General features: G+C 38.8%; 1 protein-coding gene across 5 annotated transcripts in view; it reads right to left on the reverse strand.

Moving 5' to 3' along the window:
• The window catches only part of fam184ab (family with sequence similarity 184 member Ab), a 202,256-nt gene that overhangs the window by 19,674 nt on the left and 161,353 nt on the right, over positions 1 to 21,229 (reverse strand). For 4 of the 5 annotated variants that reach the window (XM_059981471.1, XM_059981472.1, XM_059981470.1 and 1 more), the window contains exons 11-14: positions 18,558 to 18,711; positions 16,848 to 16,975; positions 8,218 to 8,402; positions 1,782 to 1,928 (exon numbers count right to left, since the gene is read on the reverse strand). In XM_059981471.1, the coding sequence (XP_059837454.1) occupies positions 1,782 to 1,928; positions 8,218 to 8,402; positions 16,848 to 16,975; positions 18,558 to 18,711 (614 nt within the window). The remainder of the gene's footprint in view (positions 1 to 1,781; positions 1,929 to 8,217; positions 8,403 to 16,847; positions 16,976 to 18,557; positions 18,712 to 21,229) is intronic. The other variant, XM_059981474.1, reaches the window with a different exon arrangement.

Below are 21,229 nucleotides of genomic sequence, written 5' to 3' on the forward strand. Positions count from 1 at the left end.
CATTTCCCTTCCATCTATCATTCCATTTTTTTCTTACATGTGCCTATCCAAGGGTCTCTTAAATGTCCCTAATGCATCTACTTCAAGTTAATTTAATGCTCTTAATTACTTAATAGAGGGGTTTTAATGACTTTAGATTTTTTGATTGTTTTAACAGCTTCTGTGTGTCAGGAACATTAAAAAACATTGATAAGTTTTGATATCTTTGATAATTGACAACGCTGCAGTAGGGTTTTTTCCCACCTGGTGACGGTTTCCAAAAGAGTTTCGTGGATGAGGCTCAACATGGCCAGTCCATACCACCCAACAAGTTCACCTAAAAAAATGGTGCCAACTCCAAGCCTCACTGCTCAACTCACCTTGGTACCTGGTCAGCAAGATTACCTGTCTGAATCTGGTGCTCGTTACTTTAGGGCACTGGGGAATATAAACATTGAACAAATTGCTCTTTACTTTGTAACAACTTTGCCATTCATTTCTGATTCTGATTCATTTCAAAATGGCACAAATTAAGATAGACAGGAATGAGAGGTACTTTATATGGAATTGGAGCAGCGCAGCTTCAGTGACCGCAAACCAATCTTGACCTCCAGTGTTAGCTGTGTGTAGATTGAAGATTGTGCTGTGGATTTCCCTTAAGCACTTTGGTTTACTCCGACATCCTAAAAATGTGCAGGTTGATAGGTTAATTGGACATTGTGAAACACTCCCACTGTAGAGGTGAATGGTGGGTAGAATCTGGGGGGAATTATGGGAGCTAGTGTAGAACTAGTGCAAAAAAAGTGTAATTGTGTCAATTACTTAAAGAAGCAGTATCAATCTTTTCAGATTCCATTGCTGAGTAGTTCAGTGAGAACAAGGCCATTGGTGCCGAGATGTGGGGCTCAGCACTAGAACTTACCATATAGATCATCGATACAGACTGACAGCATACGTTGACAGACAGCCCATTCCTATAAATTCTTGCACTGGATGTGACAGAAGTTGCCAGATCTCTCTGTCTTTGATTTCATAAAAACCCCACACTAGCCCACAGATTTCTCTATAGCAATAAACTCAGACCTAAGATTGCATTATCTTGAAACCTCTGGGCTGGGGTGAGGAGGCTTGAGGACACATTGAATAGCTAATGCCACCTTGCAGGAATGGCCACTGAGTGTTTCCATTCCAGCAAAGCTGCTGCTGTAACTCTGCAACTCAGTTGAGAACAGCTGCAGGGTGCGGCGGGCCCACCAAATTCCAGACAATGGCATTGCCATACCAAACCACGGGATGATTTCTGCTAGATTATTATAAGTGGAGGGCAGAAATTTATGTCAGTTTGCCAGCACAAGAGCACAGAGCAACAGAGAACCACAATTCACACCAGGAGGTGGAATACAGGGTACAAGTTAAAAATTTTTAAGACAAATTTTAGGTATAGAGGAGATGTCAGCAGTAAGTTTTCTTTCCTCCCACACACAGAGCGTGGTGAGTGTGTGGAATGGGCTACTGGCAATGGTGATGGAGGCGGATATGATAGGGTCTTTTAAGAGACTTCTGGACAGGTACATGGAGCTCAGAAAAATAGAGGGCTATGGGTAACCCTAGGTAATTTCTAAGGTAAGGACATGTTCGGCACAGCTTTGTGGGTCGAAGGGCCAATGTTGTGCTGTAAGTTTTCTATGTTACTATAATGTAAATGAGAGACGGTGGAGAGAAATTTTAATGGGGTTAAAATGCTATTATTGTCTCGCTGTCAACTTCAGTTCCCACAGTCACTAAAGTGTTACACAACATACAAGATTTCCAGAGTAGAAATTTTATCTTTCAGGAATTCCTGAGCCTTGTTGAAGTCTGCTAACATGCACTGTGTTTCTCGGATGTGGGCTGCAGTCATTTCATTTATCTTCTTCTCCTGTTTCTTTATCATCTCCTGTTCATAAATCCTGTTTAAAAAGAGACAAAGCAAAGCTAACTCCCTTCTTAACAGCCACCAAGTTACACAGCTAAATCCCATTATTTGAATTGGTGTGCTTCCCAAATGATAAAATATTAAATTTATTTACATTAATCTATTTAAAGTGGAGAAAATTTATGACACAGAAGGAGGTGAGTTAGACCTTAGTGATCAGAAAGCCTAATTCCCCCTTGCAGCACTAGCTTTGTGGCCTGCAGGCAACATATGAATATAAGAAACAGAAGCAGGAGTTTGCCAATGAAGACCTAGGGCCTCAGATTAATTTATTTATTACATGTTCATTGAAACATACCATTTGTGTTTAACAACCAAGGGTGTGCTGGAGGCAGGCCACAAGTGTCATCATACATTCTGTTGCTTTCTGCCATTCAATAAGATCATGGCTGATCTTCTACCTCAACCCACTTTCCTGTAATAACCTTAGATTCACCTTCAGTCCAAAAATCCTTCCAGCTCAGACTTAAGTATACACTGTGATTGTGCTTTTATAACTCTCTTGAATAGTGAATTTAAACAATGTACTAATCCAGTCCTGAAAGATCAACTGTTTAGAGATAGTGATTATTGGTTTTAACATCCCAGCCAAGATAAACATATCCTTTTAGTTACCCCATCACAAATTCTGTGCTACTAAATGAGATCATATCACCTTCTCTCTGAACTCAGGAGGGTACATACCCAGTATGATTAATTAACTTTGATATGACAACCAAGCCCCTCATCCACACCTAATCCCAGGAAACAAGTAAAAATAAAAATAATGAAAAATAAATGTGCCCCTTAAGTAGCAATCTTCTCTTGCTTCTTTGGAAATCTTCAAAGCCTAATGTCCTTTCAAATTAATTTTTTGGCTTTTTTTTTAAGTTGTCTTCACCAATTCCAGACAATTTTAATCCGGCAAATAATGCTAAATTTTAATGCTTTGATTTAATTTAAATCATTTATTGTTGGAGTTCCTTTCCTCACCTTGTGGCACATCAGGAGACAACCTTGCTGCTTTTTTAGCATTTTTTTTTTTGTCTGTTTTTTTAAAAAATGAGGCTGAGTTGCTAGCTGAACATTTAACCCAGCATGGACACAAAGTGTGCAAAGAGCGGGCTGGATTCAAACACGGCACTGTCCATCTCGAAGTCCGGTTTGGATGTCATTATACTACCGGCTGACTACTAAATCATTTATAATATGCTGCCATTGTTCTCAGAAATCAGAGGCATCTCAGAGTTGTGGCTGAAGGAAGATCATAGTTGGAAGCTTAACATCCAAGGATACACATTGTATCCTAAGGACTGGCAGGTAGACAGATGGGGTGGTGCGGCTCTTTTGGTAAAAAATGAAATCAAATCCTTAGAAAGAGGTTCAGAAGATGTAGAATCTTTGTGGGTAGAGTTAAGAAAAGAGCAAGGATAAAGAAAAAAAATGGTAGAAGTTATATACATGTCTTTGTACAATAGGATGTGGGCTAAAAGGTACAATGAGAGATAGAAAAGGGATGTAAAAAGGGCAATGTTGCAATAATTATGCAGGATTTCAATATGCAGGTAGATTGGGAAAAACCAGTTGATACTAGATCCCAAGTGAGGGAATTTGTAGGATGCGCAGAAGATGGCTTTTTAGAGCAGCTTGTGATTGAGCCCACAAGGGGACTGGCAATTCTGGATTGGGTGTTATGTAATGACCCAGATGTCATTAGGAAACATAATAGAAAGGAACCCTTAGGAGGGAGTGATCATAATATGATAGAATTTACCCTGCAGTTTGAGAAGGAGAAGCTAAAATCAAAAGCATCAGTATTACAGTGAAGTTAAGGGGGGAATTAGAGGTACGAGAGAGGAGCTGGCCAAAGTTGATTGGAAGGGGACACTGGCAGGGATGACGGCAGAACAGCAATGGCTGGAGTTTCAGGGGGAGCGTCAGAAGGCACAGGAAAGATACACCCAAAGATGAAGAAGTATTCTATAAGAAGAATGAGGCAACCGTAGCTGACAAGAGAAGTCAAAGACAGCATAAAAGCGAAAGAGAGGGTATATAATATTGCAAAATTTACTGGCAAGGTAGAGAACTGGGAAGGTTTTAAAAACCAAAACCAACAGAAGGCAACTAAAAAGCCAAAAAAAGATAGAAAAGAGGAAATAGTCAACAATATAAAAGAGAATACAAGAAATATTTTCAGACATAAGAATAAAAGAGAGATGAAAGTGGATATCAGACATTTGGAAAATGATGCCAGAGAGGTAGTAATGGGGGACGAAGAAATGCTGAAGGAACTTTATATATTTTGTGACATTTTCCACTGTAAAGGACATTAGCAGAATGCCAGAAATGTAAGTGTCAGGGGGCAGAAAAAAATGTTATTACTATTACTAAGGAGAAGGTGGTTCTTACTATTACTAAGGAGAAGCTGAAGGTAGATAAGTTACCTGGACAAGGTGACTACATTCCAGTTTTCTGAATCATGAAGTTGAGGAGAGTGTGGAGGAATTAGTAATTATCTTTCAAGAGTCACTAGATGCTGGAATGTTTCCTGAGGACTGGAAAATTGTAAATGTCACTCCACTCTTTAAGAAGGGAGGGAGACAGAGAAAGGAAATTATAGGCCAGCTAGCCTGACTTGTGGTTGGAAAGATATTGGAGTATATTATTAAAAAATGGATTTCAGGGTACTTGGAGGCACATGAGAAAATAGTCAGCATGGTTTCCAAAAGAGGAATCTCGTCTGACTTACCTGTTGGAATTCTTTGAGGAAGTAAGAGGCAGGACAGACAAAGCAGAGTCAACGAATGCTGTTTAGTGGATTTTCAGAAGGCCTTTGATAAGCTGCCACTGCTTAACAAAATAAAAGCCCAGAGTATTATATGAAAGGTACTAGAAGAGATAAAAGACTGGCTTGCTAGGCAGGAGGCAAAGAGTGGGAATAAAGGGAGCTTTTTCTGGTTGGCTACTGGTGACCAGGGGTGTTGCGCTAAAGTCAGTGCTGGGACCATTTCTTTTTACATTGTATGTCAATGATTTGGATGAAAGAATTGATGGCTCTGTGGCTAAGTTTGCAGACAATAAAAAGATAGGTGGAAAGCTAGGTAGTGTTGAGGAAGACAGTTGTCGTCAGAAGGACTAAGACAGATTGGGGGAATGGACAAAAAGTTAGCAGATAGAATATAATGTAGGGACGTCCATGATCATACACTTTGGCAGAAGGAATAAAGGTGTGGACTATTTTATAAATGAGGAGAAAATTCAAAAATCAAAGGCACAGAGGGACTTCAGAGTCCTCATGTCAAATTCCCTGAAGGTTAACTTGCAGGTCGAGTCCATGGTAAGGAAGGCAAATGCAATGTTAGCCTTCATTTTGAGAGGACTAGAATACAAAAGCAAGGATGTAATGCTGAGGCTTTATAAGGCACTGGCAAGACTGCACTTAGAGTATTGTGAGCAGTTTTGGGCCCCTTATCTAAGAGAGGATGTGCTGACATTAGAGAGAGCCCACAGGAGGTTCACGAGAAAGATCTAAAGAATGAAATGTTAATATATAAGGAGCATTTTATGGCTCTGGGCCTGTGCCTGCTGGAGTTTAGAAGAATGAGGGGGACCTCATTGAAACCTATTGAACATTGAAAGGTCTGAATGCAATGGATGTGGGATAGGATGTTCCCTAATTGGGGGTGGGGGGGAGGGGTGTCTAGAACCAGAGGACCACAACCACAACCTCAAAGTTGAGGGATGTCCATTTAGAATAGAGATAGGAAAAAATGTATTTAGCCAGAAGGTGATGAATCTGTGGAATTCCATGCTACAGATGGCTGTGCAGGCCAAATCATTGGGTATATTTAAAACAGTCATTGAAAGGTTGTTGATTAGTAAGGGCGTCAAAGGTTATGGAAGGAAGGCAGAAGAATGGGATTGAGATGGATGATAAATCAGCCATGATGGAACAGAATGACTGAGCAGACTCGATGGGCTAAATGACCTAATTTTGCTCCAAGTTCTTATGTTTTAAATGTAAGAGTTATGAAGGGAAAATAATTATATGGCAGTGTCTGTTCTTGTCTGTCCTCAATATACATTTGCTGGAGGCTGTCACTTTGGAAAGCAGTAAGAGAGTATAGAAATGGAAACATAGAAACATAGAAAACAGGTGCAGGAGTAGGCCATTCGGCCCTTCAAGCCTGCACCGCCATTCAGTATGATCATGGCTGATCATCCAACTCAGAACCCTGCACCTGCGTTCTGTCCATACCTCCTGATCCCTTTAGCCACGAGGGCCATATCTAACTTATATAGAATAAATATACAATGATAAAGTGAAAGTCAATAACTTCATCATACTTTCACTAGTTCTTTGAAAGGCCAAATGTCCAACAGCATCTTCTCTTCTCTATTCTTTCTGTGTCCCTTTAAAGCACTTGTCCATTGAAAGTTATAACTGAAGCTACTTACAAGACAATCTCAGGCACTGCATTTCGCATAAAAACTCACTGCATAATTTTTAGTCATGGATGTAGCCATATTTTTGGCAGTTATCTGAATTCTTCTCAACTTGTCCTACCACCTTTGAAACATTTTTTGTTCAAACACTATCAGATCGCTCTTTATTCCTATACAATTTATACAAAATATTCTGATTGTCTTTCTTGATTTTCCCTACTAAAGTGTAACAGACAACTCTTTACTCCATTAACCTTCATCTACTTATCCATTCAATGGGCTTATATTCTCCTAGCCAGTTCAATCATTATCTACACCACATTTCAGAGATTTGGCGCTTCTAGCGTAATTACAAAATTGCACATGACCTCATGCATTAATGCTCTCCACTGTGTAATTTGCTGTGATGTCTCTTCAAGTCAAAAAGCTTTTCAACATTTGCTATCAAGGCTCACACCTCACCAATAAATGATAGACTCTGAGGAATATATTGAAGGCGGAGCATATATCTTATTCTTTTTGAAACTTTTAAGAGGGAACAGAATTCATAAACATGCACAATTGCTCTTTTCCTTTCACTGAAATTCAATTCAATTCAAATTCATAATAAATATAATTTATTGTAAAATTTTCTGTTAATTTTCAGTTGATTGACATAAGTAGGTACAGGTTGAGTACCGCTTATCCAAAATGTTTGGGGCCCAGAAATAATTCGTATTTCAGATTTTTTGGGGATTTTGGAATATATAATAAGCTAGCTTGGGATCACTATTTTCCAACTCTGAATTCATGTGCTACTTGTAAGCAGTCTTTGTTTTACACTTGTTCATCATATAAATGTACTGATATAGCCATTCAGTATGTTTGATTTTCATCAATGACAAGCTTGGCAAATTTATCAATGAATTTCTCTGTTGCTTCATGATCAGCAGATGCTTTATCACTTCAAATCTTTAAAAAGATTAATGCCGTTACTCTTAAATTTCTGCAGCCAGCCTGCTGAGTATTCACAATTACCTTAAATTCTGTCATATATGTGAGGTCACTTTTCCAAACTGTGGTGCGCAGAGACTGTGCATTGCCTAGAAACCTTCTCTGCGACCTGTGGAATTTTCCATTTGTTAGCACTCAAAAAAAAAAATTGGATTTGAGAGGTTTTTGAATTTTGGAATTTTGGATAAGTGGTACTCAACATGTAATACTGCAAAGAAAATCACAAAGGAACAAACTTCAAATAATCACTGTTCTGAGAGTTTGATCTTTATTTGCTTATGAAATATAGATAGACCATTTCAGCTCCTTGACTCTATGTCGGTTCACAGATTATTAAAATTTGCTTAATAATTTTACCTATACTTCATATTTTCATCAAATCCAAGCAGATTCTACCTCACAATTGCATCTAAGAAGCAATTTACAAAGGCCACAAAATGTACAAGCTCACATCCTAAAGATTGGGCAGGGAATCAGAGTATCCAAGGGAAATACACAGGGAGAAAGGGCAAACTAGACACAGACAGTACTAGAAGCCAAAATTGAACATAGGTTACCAGAGCTGTGTGACAGCAATCCTACTAGTGACAGAGAGGAAGAAGGAACCATGAATTAAACAGGTCCACAACAAAGATGTTACTCCAAAGCACCTCTTCAGCAAATATAAATCAAATTTCCTTACCTTTCTCAAGTTATATTTTTGTGTTGATCATGATGCAATTATTAAAATTTGAAGAACATTCAAAAAGATTTGTCCATTCTAATGTTAACTAATATTGAGCTAACACGCAATGAAAGAGTTAAAATATGCAGACTATATTCTTTTCAAAAATTACTCTCTTTACCTAATTTTCTGGTTGACTTCACTTCGTACTTTAAGAACTTCATTTCCTTTATACTCAAGCTCTTTGGTCAAGGTATTTAAGTTTTCATGCATAGTTCGGTTCTCCTCGTCCATTTCCTTTACACGTTGCTCACGGTGGCGTACTTCTTCTTGCAAATCCGATATTCTGCTCAGTAGCTCCTTCTTCTAGATTGTCAAAAGAATCTCAAATTGGTATTCAAGTAGAAGAGAAAGGAGCAATTTAATCAAATGTGCTCCCAAAAGGAAACTCAGCCGTAGAAATCATACAGCTTGTTTTTTTTTTTGATCACAGATTGCATATTGATTTGAGAGATCCTACTATGACCAAAAAATAACTAATTTTCAATTCCTTTCAAAAAGAAATGCACATCAGTTATGAATACTTATTTAATACTTATATACTCTTCAAGTGAAGGAGGCACAAGAAAGGAAATACAGTAATAGGCCAGTTAGCCTGACCTCAGTGGTCGAGAAGATGTTGGATTTGAATGTTAAGGATGATGTCTCAGGGTACTTGGAGACACATGATAAAATAGGCCGTACTCAGCCTGGTTTCTTTGAGGGGAAATTTTGCCTGACACACCTGTTGAAATTCTTTGAGGAAATAACAAGCAAGATAGATGTTGTGTAATTGGATTTTCAGAAGGCTTCTGACAAGGTGTCAACATGAGGCTATTTAACAAAATCAGAATCAGAATCAGGTTTGTTACCACTGGCATGTGACGTGACATGGTATTACAGGAACAATACTAGTATGCATAGAGGATTGGCTGATTGGCAGGCAGTAGAGGGGGAAATAAAGGGAGCTTTTTGTGATTGGCTACCTGTGACTAGTGGTGTCCACGGTGGTTGGCGTTGGGTACTCTTCCTTTTACATTATGTATCGAAAATATGTATGATGGAATTGAAGGCTTTGTGCAAAGTTTGCAGACGATACAAAAGTAGATGGAGGGGCAGTTAGTGTTGAAGGAGCAGGGAGGCTGCAGAAGGACAGAGCAGGGGTTCTCAACCTGGGGTCCAAAGGCCCCTTGCTTAATAGTATTGGTTAATGGCATAAAAAAGACTGGGATCCCCTCACTAAGACAGGCTAGGGGAATGGGCAAAGAAGTGGTAGATGAAATGCAGTGTTGGGGAAGTGTATGATAGTCATGCACTTTGACAGACAAAATGAAGGGGTTGACTATTCTATGAATGGAGAGAAAATACAAAAAAAAAATGAGGAGCAAATAGAGTTGGGAGTCCATGTGCTGGATTCCCTAATGGTTAATTTGCAGATTGAGTCAGTGGTGAGAAAGGCAGATGCATTGTTTGCATTCATTTTTAAGGGGATTGGAATGTAAAAGCAAGGATGTAATGCTGACAATTTACGAGACACTAGTGAAGCCTCTCTTGGAACATTGTGAGCAGTTTTAGACCCTTTATCTAAGAAAGGATGTGCTGACATTGAGGGTTCAGAGGAGGTTCATAAGAATGATTCTAGGAGTGCAAGGGTTTGATGGCTCTGGGCCTGTACTCACTGGGATTTTGAAGAATGGATGGGGGGAATCTCATTAAAACCTATCAAATGTCACAAAGCCTAGATAGATGTGGAGAGGATCTTTCCCATAGTAGGAGAGTCTGGAACCAGAAGCACAGCCTCAGAATAGAGGGAGGACGATTTAGAACAGAGATGAGGAGGAATTTATTGTCACAGATGGCTGTGGTGGCCAGGTCATTGGGTATATTAAATGCAGAGCTTGATAGATTTTTGATCAATTAGTATTTGAAAGGTTACAGGCAGAAGGCAGGAGAATGATATTGATAAAGAAAATGGATTAGTCATGATGAAATGGTGGAGAAGACTTAAGGAGCCAAATGGCCTAATTCTGCTTCTATGTCTTTTATGGTCTTATGGTATTTTTGTAAATGTCTCACTCCTCCTATGATTCAAGCAAAGATGCAAAGATCATCACCAGGGGCTCAGCAATCTCCTTCCTTGCTTCCCACAGTAGCCTGGGGTATATCTTGTCTGGTCCTGCTGACTTATCTTACTTAATACCTTTCAAAATCTCCAGCACAACCTCTTTCTTAATGTCTATACACTCAAGCATTTTAGTCCACTGTTAAGTCATCTCTACAATTGCCAAGGTTCTTTTCACTGGTGAATTCTGAAGCAAAGTATTCATTAAGTACCTCCGCTACCTCCTCCAGATTCATGCACGTTTCTACTATTGCTCCTGATTGGTCCTATTCTCACACAGCTCTTCACATACTTGGAGTTTTCCTTTAACCTGCTCACCAAGGCCTCCTCATGGCCCCTTCTAGCTGTCCTAATTTCATTTTTGAGCTGCTTCCTGCCACCCTTGTAATTTTCTAGAGCTCTTACAGTACCTAGTTTCTTGAAACTTTTGTAGGCTTTTATTTTCTCTCCTATTACTACCTCTCCAGCCTCATTTTCCAATGGTCCGATATTTACTCTTGCCTCTGCTTTACTCTTTACACATATTAAGAAACCTTTAGTATTCTTTATGATAATATTGGCTAGCTTACATTCTCTTCCTTGCAGGGTTATGTGACAGGAGGGAGGGGCAAATGCACAAGGGAATCATAGAGAGAGCAATCCTTGTGGAGTAGGGGTGGGGGAGGTCAAGATATGTTCGGTGGTAGGATTCTGTTAAAGATAGTGGAAATTGCGGTGAATAATGTATTGGATGAATGGGGCTCATGGGGTGGTAGGTGAGGACAAGTGGAACCTTATTCCTGTTAAGGCAACGTGAAGATGGAGTGAGGACGGATGCCTGGGAAATGGAAGAGATGTGTATGAGAACAAAATCAATGGAAAGAAAGGAAATCCCATTTTTTTTGATGAAGGAATACATCTTTGATGTCCTGGATGAAAAGCCTCATCCTGGTAATAGATGCAGCGGAGATGAAGGAACAGAGAAAAAGGAATAGCATTTCTTCCAGGAGACGGGTGAGAAAGGGTATAGTCAAGATAGCTGTGGGAATTTTCAGCAGAATCTCTTCTGTTTTTTATGCTTTTGCTATATAATTGTTCAAAGACATAACAATTTAATATACATTCTAAATATGTAATATAAATTAAATTCTAAAGTTTTTAAAACTGGTGTCATAAATCACATAGTTCTATTATTTAATTTAAATAATTCCCAATTGCATAATGGACAATTTTAAACAAAATTCAGGCAATTCTAATAAATATTCAGCATCTTCAATTCTGAAGGAATCTAATGTTTAAAAAGACAACAACATGTAAAAAGATGGTGCAAATTCAATTGAAGTCATAAATTACAGGGATATGAAGTGAATATCAGCTACTTCAAAGGAAAAAGAAAATTATGTTGATTGGGAGAAGGCTATTGTGAATTATAGATCAGGTCAAGTGAAGCAGGGACTGACTAGATAATCAGTATCTGAAGGTAGGTTTTGCAACATTTGCAATTCCCAGCAGTGAATTCTTAAACTTATCTCCATAAGCAGGGAAGAGTTAGATGAAATCTTATCACATACTTCAAGTTAAAATGGAAGAATATGTTTAATAAACAAATCTCCTTTAATTAATTTAGTACAACAATGCTGAATAGGACGAGAAATGGATGCAGTTCTCCACTATGGAGAGAGAAAGTGGTGCATTAATAGCAACAGGCATGGAGAATAGCCAAAATTGCAGACAAACTAATATAGATATAAATGAAATCTTAAACTATACATTTACTCACTTTGGCACTGCTAATAAAACTTTACCTTACAGAAAATAATAGGTCACATTCCCTATTAAAGGAATAATACTTGAACCTAATTTATTTACCCAAGGCATTCTTCAATTATATGAAGAACAAAAGGATGACAGGAGTAAAGGTAGGACCGTTTAGAGATAAAAGTGGGAAGATGTGCCTGGAGGCTGTTGAAGTGAGCGAGGTCCTCAATGAATACTTCTCTTTGGTATTTACCACTGAGAGGGAACTTGATGACAGTGAGGACAATATTGAGTGAGGTTGATGTTCTGGGGCATGTTGATATTCAGGGAGAGGAGGTGTTGGGAGTTGTTAAAATACATTAGGACGGATGAGTCCCCGGGGGCTGACGGAATATTCCCCAGGCTGCTCCACGAGGCAAGGGAAGAGTTTGCTGAGCCTCTGGCTAGGATCTTTATGTCCTCGTTGTCCACAGGAATGGTACCGGAGGATTGGAGGGAGGCGAATGTTGTCCCCTTGTTCAAAAAAGGTAGTAAAGATAGTCCAGGTAATTATAGACCAGTAAGCCTTACGTCTGTGGTGGGAAAGCTGTTGGAAAAGATTCTTAGAGGTAGGATCTATGGGCATTTAGAGAATCATGGTCTGATCAGGGACAGTCAGCATGGCTTTGTGAAGGGCAGATCATGCCTAACAAGCCTGATAGAGTTCTTTGAGGAGGTGACCAGGCACATAGATGAGGGTAGTGCAGTGGACATGATCTACATGGATTTTAGTAAGGCATTTGACAAGGTTCCACACGGTAGGCTTATTCAGAAAGTCAGAAGGCAAGGGATCCAGGGAAGTTTGGCCAGGTGGATTCAGAATTGGCTTGCCTGCAGAAGGCAGAGGGTTGTGGTGGCGGGAGTACATTAAGATTGGAGGGTTATGACTAGTGGTGTCCCACAAGGATCTGTTCTGGGACCTCTACTTTTCAAGATTTTTATTAACGACCTGGATGTGGGGGTAGAAGGGTGAGTTGGCAAGTTTGCAGATGACACAATGGTTGGTGGTGTTGTAGATAGTGTAGAGGATTGTCGAAGATCGCAGAGAGACATTGATAGGATGCAGAAGTGGGCTGAGAAGTGGCAGATGGAGTTGAACTTGGAGAAGTGTGAAGTGGTACACTTTGGAAGGACAAACTCCAAGGCAGAGTACAAAGTAAATGGCAGGATACTTGGTAGTGTAGAGGAGCAGAGGGATCTGGGGGGGTACATGTCCACGGATCCCTGAAAGTTGCCTCACAGGTAGATAGGGTAGTTAAGAAAGCTTGTGGGGTGTTAGCTTTTATAAGTCAAGGGATAGAGTTTAAGAGACGCGATGTAATGATACAGCTCTATAAAACTCTAGTTAGGCCAAACTTGGAGTACTGTGTCCAGTTCTGGTCGCCTCACTATAGGAAGGATGTGGGAGCATTGGAAAGGGTATAGAGGAGATTTACCAGGATGCTGCCTGGTTTAGAGAGTATGCATTATGATCAGAGATTATGGGAGCTAGGGCTTTACTCTTTGGAGAGAAGGAGGATGAGAGGAGACATGATAGAGGTGAACAAGATATTAAGAGGAATAGTCAGAGTGGACAGCCAGCGCCTCTTCCCCAGGGCACCACTGCTCAGTACAAGAGGACATGGCTTTAAGTTAAGGGGAGGGAAGTTCAAGGGAGATATTAGAGGAAGGTTTTTCACTCAGACAGTGGTTGGTGCGTGGAATGCACTGCCTGAGTCAGTGGTGGAGGCAGACACACTAGTGAAGTTTAAGAGGCTACTAGACAAATATATGGAGGAATTTAAGGTGGGGGGTTATATGGGAAGCAGGGTTTGAGAGTTGGCACAACATTGTGGGCCGAAGGGCCTGTTATGTGCTGTACTATTCTATGTTCTATGTTCCATGTTCTATTTTGGAAAGATATCACTGCAGAAATATGAAGGTAGCTTGGGAGCATTTGCATAGGATTCTGGATAGTTTTGTCCCACTGAGACAGGAAATGGAAGGCAGGGTGAAGAACCCATGGTTAACAAAAGAATGGAGAATTTAGTCAAGAAGGACACATACTTAATTTCAAAAGCAAATATCAGACCTGTTTCTTAAGAGTTACAAGGTAGCCAGGGACTTAGAGCTAGAAGGGGACGGGAGGGCTAAAAGGGAGCTTCAGAAGGCGTTGGCAACTAGGTTTAAGTTGCAAAGTTGCAGGGCATTCTACACATTCATGAAGAACACAGAATGACTAAAACAAGGGTAGGACCACTCAGGGATAAAAGGGGGGAAAAACAGATATCTGGTGGCTGAGGAGGCAGGAAGGTCCTATCCAGGATCCAGGAAGAGGGACCTTGACAAATGTGAAGTCAACATAAAAAAAGCTAATATACATGAGCATGTCAAGGTTAAGAAATAGACAGGGGTGGAACTTCTGAAAAACATTAGGGTATCTCATTAGGGTGTAGTGAACAGTGAGGAAGGCAATCATGGCTTGCAGAGGGATCTGCATCAGCTGGAAAAATGGCACATGGAATTTAATACAGGCAAGCGTGAGGTTTCACACTTCCGTAGGACCAACCAAGGTAGGTCTTACAAAGTGAATGGTACGGTACAAAGTGAATGGTACAAAGTGAGTGTGGGATCTGGGAATACAGGTCCATAATTCATTGAAAGTGGGGTCACAATAGATAGGCTTTAATAAATGAATGTACTGAGTACAGGAGATGGGATGTTATGTTGAAGTTGTATAAATTGATGAGACCTCATCTGAAGTATTATGTACAGTTTTGGTCACTACCTACAGGAAAAATGTAAACAAGGTTGAAAAATGTAAACAAGAAAAAAATTACAAGGATGTTGCTGTGTCTGGAAGATCGAATTATAAGGAAAGATTGAATATATTCTTTAGAATGTAGAAGATTAAGAGGAGATTTCATAGAGGTATACAAAGTTATGAGGGGTATAGATAGGGTAAAAGCAAGCAAGCTTTTTTTTCTACTGGGGTTGGGTGTGTTAAGGGTGAAAGATGAGAAGTTTAAGGGGAACATGAGGGGAAACTTCTTCACACAGAGGGTTCCGAGAGTGTAGAATAAACTGCCAGCATAAGTGGTGTATGCAACCTCGATTTCAACATTTAAGAGAAGTTTTGATATATATGGATAGTAGGGATATGGAGGGCTATGGTTCGGTGCAGGTTGATGGGAGTAGACAGTTTAAATGGTTTCAGCATGGACTAGATGGGCTGAAGGGTCTGTTCTGTGCTGTATTTCTCTATGATTCTACAACTCCACAGGTTACTATTGGAAGAGAGTGAAGAGATTGTTGGGTATTAACGATGATCTCCCTGGCCACAGTGACAGTACAAGAGGATTGGTGGATGGCAAATGCTATTCCATTGTGAAGATAATAGGAATAACCCTGGGAATTACATACCACTAAGTCTTATGTCAGTGGTGGGTAAACTAATAAAGAGGATTCTTTACAACAGGATTTACAAGCATCTGAAGAAACAAAATATGTTTCAGGATAATCAGAATGGCTTTGTGAGGGGCAGGATATGACTTAAGAATCTGACTAGGTTCTTCCAGGAGGTGACAAAACAAACTGATGAAGGTAGACTGGTGCATGTTGTGTTAATGGACTATAATGAGGTTCTGATAAGGTTCCCCATGGTAGGCTCATCTAGAAAGTCATGAGGCATTGTTTCCATGGAAACTTGGCAATATGGTTTCAGAATTATCTTGCCCACAGAAAGAAAAGAGTGGCAGTAGATGGAACGTATTCTGTCTGCCTGGAGGTTGGTGATTATTGGTGCTGTACAAGGATTTGTTATGGAACTGCTACACTTTGTGAATTTTATAAATGACTTGATCAAGTGGAAGGATGGGCAATTTTATGAATGACATGAAAGCTGGTGATGTTGTGGATAGTGTTCAGAATGTCATAATTAACAACAGGATAGAGACAAGATGAAGAGCTGGATGGGGATGTGGAAGATGGAGTTTAATCTGAATTAAGTGTGAAGTTATACACTCTGCATGATCGAACTTGAAGTTGGAGTACAAGGTTAATGGCAAGATTCTCAGCAGTTTGGAGGAACAGAAGAATCCTGGGTTCCCTCAAAGCTGCCATGCGAAGTTGATAGGGTAGTTAAGAAGGTGTATAGTGTATTGGCCTTCATTAGTTGGGAGACTGAGTCAAGAGTCGCAAGATAATGTGGCAGCTCTGTAAAAATCTGGTTAGACCCCACTTGGGAGTCCAGTTCTGATCACCTCTTTATAGCAAGGATGTGGAAGCTTTAGAGAGGATGCTGAAAAGGTATGGCCAAGATGCTGCCTGGATTAGAGAACATATCTTTTGAAAAAAGTTTGAGTCAGTAAGTGCATTTTCTTTGGAGTGAAGGAGGATGACAGGTGACATGATATAGGTATATAAAATTATGAAATGCACAGATAGATTGGCCAAAAGTATTTTTTTCCTCCAGGGTGACCATGACCAATAGCTGAGGGCATCCATTTAAACTGAAAGGAGCCAAGTTTAGGAGAGATTTTAGAGGTAGGTTTCTTTTATACAGAGAGTGGTAGGTGCCTAGAATGCATTGCCGGGGTGGGGTGTAGTTGGAGAGGCTGCTACAACAGGGACTGTTAAGAAACTCTTAAATAGGCACATGGAATCAAAACTGGATGGTATGGGATATGTAGTAGGGAAAGGTTACATTGATAATAGAGTAGATTTTTTTTAATTGGTTGGAACAAAATTCTGGTCCCAAGGATCAGAACTGTGCTGTACTGTTCTATTTTCTATGACTATCTAGGGCAAATAGATGAGTTGTTGAATAATGGTACACAATACCTATTCATGTTTTTGTCCTCTAAAACAATAAACCGAACATTAAACTACCTGACCTCTTGTCGGCGCAGCTCAACAGCATGTTCTAATTCCATTCGTGCAGTTGCCATTTCCTGTTGGTGACTTTGTTTCAGTTGTTCCATTGCTACAGAATGCTTGTAGTTGAGATCTGAACAAGACGCGGCTAGCAAGACAATACAAGATAGCTTTAGTAATTGTAACTGCTTCTGATAATTTGACAGTTAATCATAAGTACTAATTGTATAGGGGATATATATTCCAAAATGGAAACAAGTCTGTCTGTAGCATTGGTGTCTTACATTTAATAAAATGCATAAAGGTACTCTTACATTCGCTCCCATGTTTGAAGTAATAACACTCAAGTAACTATTGCTTAAAGGAACCCAAACAGACCAGAAAACTCTTACTCTTCATCTTAAACCTGTGTCTTCTGGAATTAGACAACTCTGCCATATGAAATATTTTATTCCTATCTTTGCCTCCAATAATTTTGTATATTTGTGACAGGGCTCAATCAGCCTCCCCTGCTCCAAGGAAAACAAACCCATCCTATCTCCCAGGCTTCCCAGACCTTGAGCTGGACAGCTCAGCATCCCCCTATTTGACCCTAGCCTACTCTTGTATTCTACGAAGGCAGGCACCCTGTATGCATTCTTCACTACCCTATCCACTTAAACTGTCACCTTCATGGATCAATGGACTTGTAGAAAAAATGTCACCTTGTTCTTCAATAGAGCTTTACTGATCATGCCCATATTATAAATAACCCCACCCCCAAAACACATCACTTTGCATTTACCAAAATTAAATTTCATCTACCATTGTTCTGCCCAAATTTCCAACTAACTTGTTATTCTGTTGTAGACACCACTTCCAATTTTTGGGTCATCTGCAAAACTCCAGAACTCACATCTCATTAACTTTAGTTACAAACAGCCAGATTCCTAGTAACAATCTCTATAGTAAAATACTGATTACTCTGTTTCCAATCAAAAAAGCAACTCTCCAATATCACTCTGTCTCTTAACAAGTCAATTTTGGATCCTGTTCTTTTTCATCTTTTGGACTAGTCCTTAGTCTTCCATGTGGTACCTTATCAAAGGTTCAGGTAAACCACATCAACCACACTGCCCTCATCAATACATCCAGTTACCTCTTTGATAAAATACATCAAATTAGTCAGATAAAATCTTCAATCAATATAGTTGTCCTGGCTATCACTGATCAATTCCAGCCTTTTCATTAATCTTACATTACAACTAAGATTTTTTTTAATAACTTCTCAATTATTAACTGTTGGTTTAGATTGCTGTGAATATCATGTCACTGCTGTTCTTTTATAAGAAGCACATTGATAAATATCTTGATGAACTAGTACTGCAAGTTTTAGTCTGACAAAATCTATTAGAAGTGGTGCTAAGTGCTGGCAAGTTGATTGCTTATCAATACACAATATTAAGAACTGACAGAAATATTCAAACAGGAGTGGCTTTAGTAAACTTGGTGAGAGAAAATTCTTGTGGCAGTTGGGTAGATAACAAGATGCATTAATTTTTAATCATGAACATAGAAATGGGTAGACATGTGAATAAATATGTTAAGTGAGAGTGGGTGAAAGAAGCAAAAGACAGAAATTTTAAAAAATCAAATGAGGTGAAATCGGAGAAACGCAGCAGGCTCTTCTCTAAAGTTACGTACTTTATTTACATATGGGTGTACCTACAGGATTATATAAGAACGCATACCAAGTAGTGCTTTCCTTTCCTCTTCCAACTCTGTCCTCAAATCCTGCAGATGTTGTTCTGCCTCCTTTTGCAATGCCTCCAAATTCATTCTCTGACTATCCTTCTGGGCCTGCATTTCCTCCATATGCTGACTGATTAAAGACTCTTCCAATTTCTGTAAAACATTAACAACACTAATGTATTAAAAGCATAACAAAAAAATAGAAGTGGGTGTAGGTCACAGGCCCCTTTCATCTGCTCCATTATTCAATCAGATCCTCAAGAATTTTAATATCAGTGCCATTTTCTTGTTCTATATCCCTTGATTTCCAGAACATTTAAAAAATAAACCTTTTCTACCCTGGAATTTCTCAGCTGCTGACTCCCCACAGCCCTTTTAGGTCATGTATTCCAAACTTCATCACCCTCTAGTTAAAGAAATTTCTTCATCTGTTTTGAATGGCTTCGATCCTTCTTTGAGATTGTGCCTCCCCACACCCACAGGCTCTAGATTTCTCAATCGGCATTATTCAAGCTCCTTTTGAACAAAAATACTTCCATTTCTGTTGAACTCTGGAGAACCCTAGCAGCAGTCCTTCAATTACAACTTCTTATTTCTCCAATTTACCTTCTCTTTTACAACATTTTTCAGGTAAGATAATTAGTTCACAAGTTACAATTTCATTTTGGAGAAGGAAACTAATATGCATCAAAGTTTTAATCATCAATTCATGATACAATGTAAACTTTTACCAGCAAGATAATTCTTGATTCTATACTGAAACATCACAAACTACAAAAATGGTAACTGGCAAACACGAGGAAAATGGTAATTGGTCCTAGATATCTTCAAATAATTTGCACATTTACTGGTGTAAAGATAATGTTTTAATGTATTTACCAGTACAAACCATAAAAGCAAACAAAAGAAAACATTAAAAAACTGGTAGACTCAGCACTTCAAGCAGAGACCTGTGGAGAGAGAAATGGTCTAGAAAATGTTTGGTGTCTACAAAACTGGTCTTTTTATGAGGCAACCTGATAGCAAAAACACTATAGTCTTTACAGTCCAAATAGCATGTGTGATAGATCAACCTTGCCCTCTAAGTTCTCAAACAAATACTTTGCCTGGCACTGAGGCAAAGGGGTAGGGGGAATGGGGGAGGGCAACTATGAGTGCAGGGAGGATTAGGGATGGAATTAACGAGGTGGAATATTGGGATCAGACGAGCAATCAAATGGAAGCTATAATCAAGTATGTTATTAACAGAGATGCAAAGGTTGACAGGGAACACCAAACAAACTTACAGAAGACTGCTCTGCAGAAGTTTGAAATACCAGATTTACCAGCAGAGGACTAATAAGAACAGTCCTCTTTGGCCTAGTCCAAATTGGGCCTCAAATAACAGATAACATTTTCTTCTGAATTCTCTATTCTCTGTTCTTGGTTCTTGTCTTCCTGCGGATTTAGTTAAATTTAATAAACAAATATTTAATCCTGTTATTAAACATACATTACGAATTTGGTTTCAATTTCGTAAGTTCTTTATTTTGAAAAACTTTGTTCTTGATAGCCCTATCTTATTTAATTTCTTTTTTAAACCTTCCTGGACAGATCAAGCTTTTAACATATGGAAAAGGAAAGGTATAAAATGTTTTCGTGATCTCTTTTTTGAAGATACTTTGATGTCATTTGATCAACTTTCTAATAAATTTGAATTACCTAAATCTAATTTTTTCAGATATTTACAAATTAGAAATTTTTTACATAAAGTTTTACCATCTTTTCCTAATTCAACTTTGATGGACACTACAGATTTGATCTTTACCTTAAATCCTTGTCAGAAGGGATTAGTAGCTTTTATTTATAATATGATTATGAAGATACAACCAGAAATATCAGTTAGAATTAAACAAGAATGGGAAAAAGAACTTCAATACAACATATCAACAGATAAATGGGAAAAAATTTTGCAAATGGTTAATTCTTCTTCTATATGTGCTAAACATGCTTTAATACAATTTAAAATTGTACATAGAGCTCATATGTCTAAAGATAAACTTGCTCGATTCTATTCTCATATTAACCCTCTATGTGACAGATGTCATTTAGCAGTGGCCTCATTGACCCATATGTTTTGGTCATGTCCCACTTTACATAATTATTGGAAGGATATATTTACTACTATTTCCTCAATTTGGAATATAGATTTACAACCTCATTTTATTACTGCAATTTTTGGCATACCAAATGAAGATGGCAATCAGTTTTCCCCCTCAATCAGACGAATGATTGCTTTTGTAACATTAATGGCCAGAAGGTCTATACTACAAAATTGGAAAGAAGTAAATCCTCCTACTACATTTCAGTGGCTTTCTCAAACTATTTCTTATCTGAGTTTGGAAAAAATTAGAAGCACTATTTTTGACTCATCAATTAAATTTGAAGAAACTTGGAGACCGTTTATTCGACATTTTCATATGAATTAATTTGGCCTTTTCCGGACCTTTCTGCTTATTCATGTTCAGGTATGGAGTTCCGGAGTTCTTTGACACTATCTTATACTTGTAAACTGTTGTTATTGCCTATGTTAGTTTAGTTTAGTGTTTTATTTTTTTTTAATATATATAAAAAAAAAAGGGTGTGATGCAAGCGTCAGGAATCAAGAACAAACTTTCTAAGTTAGTGATTC

This window comes from Hypanus sabinus, chromosome 10, assembly GCF_030144855.1.
Source record: "Hypanus sabinus isolate sHypSab1 chromosome 10, sHypSab1.hap1, whole genome shotgun sequence".
NCBI lineage: Eukaryota > Metazoa > Chordata > Chondrichthyes > Myliobatiformes > Dasyatidae > Hypanus > Hypanus sabinus.